The sequence below is a fragment of the Parasteatoda tepidariorum genome, chromosome 2 (genome assembly GCF_043381705.1).
Source record: "Parasteatoda tepidariorum isolate YZ-2023 chromosome 2, CAS_Ptep_4.0, whole genome shotgun sequence".
In the NCBI taxonomy this organism is placed as follows: Eukaryota; Metazoa; Arthropoda; class Arachnida; order Araneae; family Theridiidae; genus Parasteatoda; species Parasteatoda tepidariorum.
Window position 1 is genome coordinate 59,382,230 of NC_092205.1, and position 10,189 is coordinate 59,392,418.

The 10,189-nt window shown below is 30.5% G+C and overlaps 1 protein-coding gene across 1 annotated transcript; it reads left to right on the forward strand.

Moving 5' to 3' along the window:
• Positions 1–9,094: 9,094 nt before the first annotated feature.
• On the forward strand, positions 9,095–9,988 carry LOC122272607 (general transcription factor II-I repeat domain-containing protein 2-like). The gene has a single exon (XM_043056473.1). The coding sequence runs from the start codon at positions 9,095–9,097 to the stop codon at positions 9,986–9,988; it is 894 nt and encodes a 297-aa protein (XP_042912407.1).
• Positions 9,989–10,189: the final 201 nt, after the last annotated feature.

Genomic DNA, 10,189 nt, shown 5'->3' on the forward strand with positions numbered 1-10,189 from the left:
AAGTTCTATAAATTGCATGACTGCTAATATTGGAATAAATATAAAAAGTATAGGCTTACGCATAGGCCGAGGATACTTCATCATCTGGTCTAACCAGTGATTAATAATCGCTTGTCTATGCAAAGGAAATTTCTTCCTGTGCATTCGCCAGAAAGGCATGAAAGTTTGGTGATATAAATCACTCATAATAGCACTTTTTTAAAGCTTTTCAAAATCGCCGTCAAATTTGACAACATACACTGAGTATAGCTCAAAAAAGAATGACCAACAAATGGTTTTTAATAGTATTCTTTACTGTTCTCAACAATTAACTTTTTTTGTTAACAATGCATAACAATCAAACTTTCTATACATTTATCAGCTATTTCAATCTAAGTATTGTTATAAATAAACTCTAATAATCCTTTTTCTGTATTTGATTATTTAAATGAAATGTAGAAAAGTTACATTGTTAAAAAGGAGAAACCAAACTATTACATTAATCTTTCCAATATTGATTTCTTAGTGAGATGAAATTTATAAAAAATAATTACAAATTTTTTAAGAACTTACAGATGAATTTATAACATAAAAAATAGGTAAAATATTCAAAAGCTAGGCACACCATATTTTTAAATAATTTTTAATAATTTACTCTTGAGTAAAAGATACTAATATCTGGAAGGAATGAGACTATTGGCACTAACTCTGTACATCACCCATATTTATCGATAGCTTAATTTTCGTTTGCATTTAGAGAATATCTCATACCACGAAGCACTTAAAAAATGGTTATATTTAGTTAGTTTAGTTACTTTAAATCCAATCAAAACCAGTTTACTCGGCAGGGTAGAGAAGTTTTATAGCTATTTAAATGATCTGGCTTATGCATCCGAATACAAAACGGTCTTTAGATTAAAAAGCGAAGTCTATCAGCGAAATTTAAACTGTTTCTGTTCACTATATAGTAGAAAAAATATGTCGAAGCATTTTTTATATGTACTATGTGTTTTTTTTTTTGCATTGCCCTATTAGTTAGCTCAAATGTAAACATTTAAAAAGGGATTTTTTTGACAACAAATCTATCTTTTTGGCGAAAATATTAAAATTTTAAGCTTTATAAATGCAAACAGCTGTTAGAAATCTTCCTTTTGGGAAAAAATAATATTACAAATTGTATTTAATATTTAATTTTTCTGATTTTTGAAAATTTGACGATTTCATTTTTGAAATTTTACGTAACAAAATTTAGAATTCTGGATCCAAAGGTCATTTTGTTAAAATCCCACATGTCTTTTTGCAGTTTTAACTTTAAATTAATTTAGCTATTCCTTTTTACCGAAAATTACGTAAAATCAAGCAGCCTGAGTCTTAGCGGAAAATTCTTCGATTCATGTAGAAAATAAAACTTTTAATGATTTATACTCCTACATTATTGTTTTAACCTTAAATCTTGGCAAATTTATCGCGATAATTTTATACTTATTAACAATATGAAAATGGTATTTAGAAGTATTAAATGGAAGTTTTTTCTTGCGATTTCGCTTAATAGTGTGTGATTTCTTTTAACTAAGAAAAACATTGGATTTTAAATTTTCCGGTAGATTTTACTATTTTAATTTGAATATTATTAGTAAAATCCTTATTTCTTGAAATTCTTAAGAAATAAGGATTAAATAAGGAAGGTTCAGTTCTTCTTGAATTACAAAGTGTTTGTGTCACCAGCTCTCGTGTATGAATGTTTAGAAAAAACGCAAATTTAATTTTTGAGATGTTGTGTCGAATAGATAATATTCAATAGTTACGAAGAGAATATGATTTGCTTCATTATGCATTCCATTAATCTTAATTTGTGTTTCAAGAACAGGTTTATTAAATTTATTTATAATCTGCTGAAAAACATCTAATGTCGTAGAAAAAAAAATTCAAAAAGTGTAATTGTTTTCAGTCGGAAAATCTGTAAATTTGTTTAATATTTAATTTGAGGTTTATCTTTGGATAAAACCGCAGTAAATTTACTACATAAAATAATAAGAATTAAAAAAAAATTCAATCGCTTCCAAGTACTAATTTTAATCGTGAATTTAAATATGTAAAAATAAGTCATTCAAAAAAATGGGTACTTAGGAAATATCCAGGCGACTATTTCCCCCAACATTATGCCAAAGTCATATTGGCAGATTAAAAATTTATTTTAATATAATAATTGATTACAAAGACATTGATAAAATACAAATATTACTTATTGCATTCAATAATATTTAATATTCTTTAGATATTAAAATGAAACAGTTTTTGAAGCGAACTTAATTAAGAACTCAATTAAATAAAATCATTAAATAATGCTTTTGAAAATATTTTAAGTATAAACTAATAAATATATCGAGAGTCTTAGGCAGTCATTGGAACTCCTTAGAAAATAGTATAAATTAAAGCTCATTTTCTCATAATTACGATGGAAATAAAATTGAACCTTTGATTATTTACACTTTTTACCCACTTCAGCTTCTTGGACAAAGAGCGAAGTGGAACGGGACCAGTTGAAAACCCATATATAGCAGTAAAAAAAATTAATTAGGAAAGCTCACGTGCTAATTTAGGAATTGGGACAACATCTTACATAGCATTTTTCTAGGTCAATCTTTCAATGTCAGAACTACCAGTGGACTGTATATAGATGGCCCTGTCCCTTTTAAAGCTATTTGTTCTGCAACTTTTGCAAACAAATATTTTCTTCACTCGAACAATGACAAATGCATTTAATTTCTGAAATCCTGTCTCGATATCCAATCATTATATTATATACTATATCCAATCATATAATATAATATAATATTTGATATGATATAATATAATATAATATATGATATAATGTAATATATAATATATGATATAATGCATAATATAATGTAACGTAATATATAATATAAAGAGATAAAAAGAAAAAAATTGGACAAGAAAATTTTGGGAAAGGATACATAAGCTGAGAAATTCANTCATAATACGCACCTTCTCTATACATCTTATATAGCATTTTTCTAGGTCAATCTTTCAATGTCTGAACTACCAGTGGCCTGTATATGGATGGCCCCGTCCCTTTTAAAGCCATTTGTTCTGCAACTTTTGCAAACAAATATTTTCTTCACTCGAACAATGACATAAGCACTTTATTTCTGAAATCCTGTCTCGATATCCAATCATTATATTATATACTATATCCAATCATATAATATAATATAATATTTGATATGATATAATATAATATAATATATGATATAATGTAATATATAATATATGATATAATGCATAATATAATGTAACGTAATATATAATATAAAGAGATAAAAAGAAAAAAATTGGACAAGAAAATTTTGGGAAAGGATACATAAGCTGAGAAATTCTGCCGTAATTTGTTTCTTATAAGTGATGACCCACTTTTATTCATACGTATTGAAGAATTAAGAAGAAAACATTTTAAACTATGCGTAGAATAGCCCTACTTTTTTACAAAAAATTTTTTTGTTAAACTTTTTGCGGTTCAACACTTATTTTATTACTTAGGAAATTTATCCTGATAACATTTTGTTAAGTAAAGATTTTTGAGTGTTACAAGACACTTAAACTCAAAAAAGTATAAAATGAAACATTTAACAAATATTAATGAAAGAGATATCAGAGATTTTTTTCTGTTTTAGTTCAGATTAAACTTATTGAAACTAATCGTCATTTTTGATTTTTTTCTTTTTTTGTACTTTAAAATGTCCCATCAAAATTTTTCATTTTTTGTAAGTATCGTAAAGTAATTCAATTCCCTTTTCTTACTTTTCTTAAATGCCAGTGGTGGAAGTAAACGATAACTCCCTGTGGGCCTGGCACTGATTGGATCACCTCCACTAATTTTACTGGATGAACCAACAGCTGGTGTTGATCCAGTGTCAAGAAGAAAAATCTGGAACATATTAGCTCAAGCCAGGAATCATTCAAAAGCAGCGGTTATATTGACAACACACAGGTACGTCATCAATACATATTTTAATTTTGACATAGATCAATTTTATTTCACTTTAAGTAGCTTGTATATAACACAATTTGAAGACTAAACTACATCATCTTTGCATTTAAAAACTAAATTTTGAAAATATTGACTTTCAAGATTACAATAGATTTCTTTCATTCGTCACACTACGCTTTTGTTCCTCTGGTAGGAAAAGCAAATGCGCAAAGAAAATTGAATGGAATTTATTTCTGATGGATTTATCTTTCCTTGAAAAAAGCTTGCTTACTGTTACAATGAAGTAAACACTTCCGGGCATTACTTACCCACACGTATAACGATTCTTCTTTTTCAAGTACCAGGATGAACTTACAAAATACCATACGTGTCTTCCACCATCTCTTACACACTGATGAATTTTAATCCTTAATCTTGATGAGGCGTTCTAAATTTTGACCGCTCTCCTGGCCTATCGATTAGGATCATATTTCTCACATTGCTACCCTCCCCCCTTTCATCGAGGGTCAGAAATCCTACTTTGTTGAAAAAAGGCAGAGAAAATATGTGTCCAATTTTGTAACCTAAGATAGCTTGTGCACTAATTAATTAACATATTTAATTCTTTACTTGCCAACTGGTACAACTCATGATCCAGAATATCAGCTGCTATCATGTGCCGTAGGGAAAAGGTTAGGGTGAGACTTTCGAACCATTAAGTCTTTTAGACCTTCAGAACCGGAAGGAGAAGGAAGCGTTTTCTCAGCCTCAGACGCTCCGAATTTATACGTACTGAAGAGTAAGTTTACGTACTAGGAAGTAGGCATAGGTACTAATAAGAAAAGTTACACGAGAATATAGTACGAAATCAGAAAGGCTCGTTTCATATACAATGGCGTTTGCCGTGAAGGGAGAATCACGTGAACACGTATCACGGTCCTGACGGATATAATTAACAGGCCCGGACTGGGATTTAAAATCGGCCCGGGCATTTTCGAAATATCGACCCTCTTCTTCACATAAACACCGTGTGCGCGAAGCGTACGCAGCTCTTAATGTATCACTTTCAGGCATTTTTTACTTATAAATTCTCATGAACGTAAGTTAATTTGTCGAAGTAAGAAAGTAGATAAAAATTGCTTATTATAGAATATATTTCAGTTTAAAATACATGGTTCTTATGAGGAAACATAGGTTGATAAAATCAAAAAGAAGGTGAAAGATGAAGAGTAAATAAAAATGTTTATTATACTACACATACATGAATGATTTATGTAAACATTTTTTTAAAATATATTTAATGCTTCTTCAAAAGTCATTAAATTAAAATTTAATTTAACTTTTGAAGAGGGTCACTATCTTCTGCCATTTTATCGATTATGTCATAGCTATCTAATTTCATTAATAGATCTTTTTCTATTGCCATTACCATGAGAACATTCAAATTATCCGAAGATAAAGTACTCCTCATTCGATTTTTAATTACTTTTCATGTGGAGAATGATCTTTCACAAGCCACCTGAGTTATAGTCTGAGTTAGAGTTATAGTGGCAAACTTAAACTAGTTTCTCTCAAAAGACGCGTAGAGGCGAACAATTAACAAAATATTCTAGAAACTCAATTATTGTCATTTGTTGAGAGAAATGGTATCGCTAGTCAGGACAATGCCTCACTTTACCTTGAAAAATATTAATTTTTGGATACAACCCCAATTCCAAAAAAAATGTAAGGGTTTTTTTACTAATTGATACGCTATACATCATATATTTCAGGTCATATGTAAAAAAGGCTGTTAACAGCAGTGGCTTTATTTCGTCGGGACGTTTCCCGCCTTTTTATTACGTATTCGTTCCTTTTTCCAGACCAAATGGGGCAAGAACTAAGTTCATCTTCGTTTAGTATCCTTGTTAGTGTTTGTTAAGTAATCTTTGTAAGTTGGATATAAACGTTCTCAATAATGCATGTTTCGTTCTCTTTGGTTTTCTTTGCGTCTAGTTAGGGTACAAATTAAAAGAAGCTTTATTTCTTGAAAAACGTTGTATTAAACATCGTGCGGCATCGTTAGGAACTAATCTTGGTTAGGTTCTAACCAAGGTTAAGAACTAACCTTGATGTAAAATAAATGCCAGTTCATAAGCTCAAAATTTAAGTTAAATTTAATTTGTCAAAGCTTATTTATACACAATTTTATTAAAATAATGAATATATGAAGCAAAACAGAACATTGACTCTTATTTATCTAAAAATAAAGCATTTTACCAAAGAAAAAAACTTGACAGAGGCAACTTTTAAACACTATCCATGCTCGCATAAAAGCCGATAAAAGGCTTCTTTCTTCTCATTGTCATCTTCAACCTTTAAGCGTTTTTATTTTATTTTATTTTTTATGATTATTTTTAAACTTTTTGGCTGAAATGAGATTGTTAAATATTTGAAAACTATTTCATAATACGCACCTTCTCTATGTACACATTCAATATTAAAGTCAGAGGAAAAAAGCGAAAATGCAACCAAAATGTAAAGCAACCAAGCCTTTAAAAATCACTTGTTTCTGAGAGAAAACATATAGGAGATAAAAAAAACAATTATTAAATTTAAAATTTATATTTTACTAAATTAAATCCTTAAATTTCATCAAGCAATTCAAATGATTTACGCAATTTTTATCTATCTTTCATCAATGGTGGTTCATCAGAATCGAAAAGAAAATTCTCATTTAATAAAATTGTAATTGTATATGTTTGAGTGTGAATTCTAATACTTATTGTTAGAGATTGTAATATGTTTTTATAGTTGGTGTCACGTGACTCTGACTGCTGCTGCTTTCATTTAATTTTTATTCTTTAACTTTGGTTTTTATGTTGGCAACCTTCTTGAAATGTTTTGTGTTGATTATTTAGTGTTCGAATTAGTTAGGTTTTGAAAATATCACTAAATTGAGATTGCTTTAGAATTAATAAATGTTTATTAAGTTTTAATTTGTATCTGTTTATTCATCTGTAGAACTAGTAGTTCATTTGAATAACATTAAAAAGGCGTCCGTGAAATTTATTTGTTTGCTGCGATTTACACTTATACTTTGTTTCTCACGAAAAATATTAAGTTATTTTTCAGTTTAAAATATCAAATGTAAATATTGAAAGTGATGTAGTTTTAAATAACTTTTGATACAAAAAAAATGCATTAATTTATAAAAATGCTTTAATTCAGCAACTTTTTTTTATACTTTATAATGTTATATTGTTTTGCTATAATGTTATAGTTTAACGATTTTTAAAAATTACTTATTTATTCATTTATTCTATAGACTATATTAATTCTTTCTGTTCCATTATTTGTATACTAACATATTGTTTCGTTCTGAATGCTTCAGAAAATATTAAAAATCATTTTGTTATATTTGAAAATCCTCTTTTTTATTAATATCAATTTCAAGTTAATTACTCCGTTCTTTTTCAAACTTTAAATGCAAATTCAAATATTTTCACTATATCTAAATAAAATTCACTGAGTTAAGTTTATTATTCCCAATGCTAAAACTTTTGTTCTTTTTACCCATATAGTAGTAACATTCCAAATTTGTGTAGCTGTTAAATATATGGTTATGTTGTAGTTCGTAATCGTGGAATAAAAAATCGAGAAACTTCTCATTCACTTTACTTAAAATTTTACAAGTAAACTATTTGACAAGTGGTACAGTCAATAATATGTTGTTAATAATAACATTTCACAAATGTACGGCTGTTTTTGGCACTTCACTTGTTTTATTTTATAACCTACCAACCAAATTCTGAGTTTACAAGTATTAATAATCAGCTCCGTACCCGTGTAATTTTGAACTCGACCGAGAAGACGAGGGAACTTCTAGATCAAGCATTAGGACATACTACCCTTCGTGGAGGATTTTTGATGGAATTAACACACATTTGTGTTACATTGATAGGAAAACCACGATAACCTCCTACGGTTAGATCGACATGAAAGGGATTCTTTGTCTAAACCATCCAACCGAAAGCAATGAAATTTGGTATATAGACAGTTCAAAGCTCAAGGAAAGTCACTGTCGAAATTAGAGCATTCGACGACAAACCGTTCAAGCACGATGAGCGAAAAGCGAAATGGAATTTTCTGATTGGTTAAACGTTATGGCAGTATCACACGAGAGAAAAATGAGAACAACCGTAAGCGGAACCTACACTCTATTGGTAACTCTAAAGCAGGGGTCTCCAAACTTTCCAGCCTTAGGGCCATACTGATTACTCCAGTAAGTTCCGAGGACCAAAACCATATTATCATTGTTGCCGGTGGTAAAAAGTGAAATAGTCCACTGATGAAAAAAAAAGTCCGAAAAAGTACGCAACGTTTAAAAAAGGCTGCAAATCGGACTAAAGTCCGCAAAGCGGCAACAATGCATATTATTAATTTTCCTGTCATTATCTGTAATTTCTAGATTAGTCGTAGAGTACGAGCCATGAGGAGTAACGTGACACGACATCTGGTGGACACAAGAGGAAATAGGTAGTACCTTCTATCGGTAATAGATGGCGCTAATAGCACGTACAGAATAATCTCGTTGGTTCGAGAAAGTTCTGGTGTCTTCCACTCACTTCTAGATGGCAGTAATTGGAATATATAAGAAGGCTAATGGCGCAAAAACAAGTCAGTTCCTATGACACTGTTGTGAAATAAAATAGTGCGTACCTCCTTAAAACGTGTTTGTGCGTGTTTAAGTTTAAGACATCTTTGTAACAGTATTTTGATTTGAATTGTTGCTTTTGTGTGTGATTTAGTAGTATGGAAAAGAAGCGAAAAATTGATAGGAAATGCAGAAAATTCAAAGATAAGTGGAACATTCAGTATTTCGTAATTGAGTCCAGTAACAAGGCGCTATGTTTGATTTGCAATGAAAGCATCGCCGTTTTCAAAGAAGCAAAAAATTTTCAAAATTACTCAAAATATACAGGAAGTTTGCGGACAGAAAAATTCGAAGCTATGAAACGCGGATAGAAATCGCAGCAATCTTCATTTACAAAACTCAAAACTGAACAAGAGGCTGCAACTCGTACCAGCTTTCGTGTGGCTCTTGAAATTGCAAAATGTGGAAAACCTTTCACCGATGGAGAAATGATCAAAGAATGCATAATTGCAGTAGCCGAAGAAATGTGCCCTGAAAAGGTAAATTTATTAAAAACTGTCAGTATGTCAGCAAACACTGTGGCTCGAAGGGTAGAAAACATCGCTGAAAATATATCCTCTCAACTGTTCGACAAAAATGTACATGTTGAGTGGTTTTCTTTGGCCTTGGATGAGTCAACGGATGTGTCAGATACTGCTCAGGTGTTGATTTATATTCGAGGAGTAGATAAAAGCTATGAAGTGCATGAAGAACTTCTTGATATGTATAGTATTCATGGCACAACTACTGGTACAGATATTTTTAAAGGAGTTGAAATGGCCATTAATCAAAAGAACCTTCGATGGAAAAACTTGAAATGTATTACAACTGATGGAGGCAAAAACATGAGTGGGAAAGATAAAGGAGTGGTCGCTCTTGTGTCAAAGGCTGTAGAAAATGACGGTGGTTCAAAACCATTAGTCTTACATTGTATCATTCATCAACAGTCTTTGTGCGGAAAATGTTTGGATATGTCTGAAGTTCTGAAACCAGTCATATCAACTGTTAATTTTATCAGATCTTTTGGGCTGAATCACCGACAATTTATTGCAGAGATTGGAGAAAATGACTTACCTTATCATACTGCCGTACGTTGGCTTAGTTGTGGGAAAGTCCTTCAGCGCTTTTTTGAACTTCGAGCAGTGATCGAAATTTTTTTGAATGAAAAGCATCGCCCTCTTACTGAATTACAAAACAACGCATGGCTGTGGAAGTTAGCATTCTATGTTGATTTGACGAAACATGTGAACGAACTGAATTTGAGATTGCAAGGAGAAAACCAGCATCTTCCTGATTTATACACTAATATCAAATCATTCCGGAAGAAATTGATACCGTTTTAATCACAACTACGAAGTAAATGCTTTTCACATTTTAAAACATGTGAAATATTCAGCCACACCACTGAGACTGAGTTTCCTATCGATTTTACAATCGAAACTTTGAGTGCTTTGAAAATAAATTTTGATACTCGTTTCTCAGACTTTGATGCCATTGCGAATCAAATTAAGATTTTTTAGAATCCTTTTGATACTGACATTGAA

What these genes read in the sequence shown, in the direction of transcription:
- LOC122272607 (XM_043056473.1), top strand. Translation starts at nt 9,095, where the DNA reads ATGATCAAAGAATGCATAATTGCAGTAGCCGAAGAAATGTGCCCTGAA.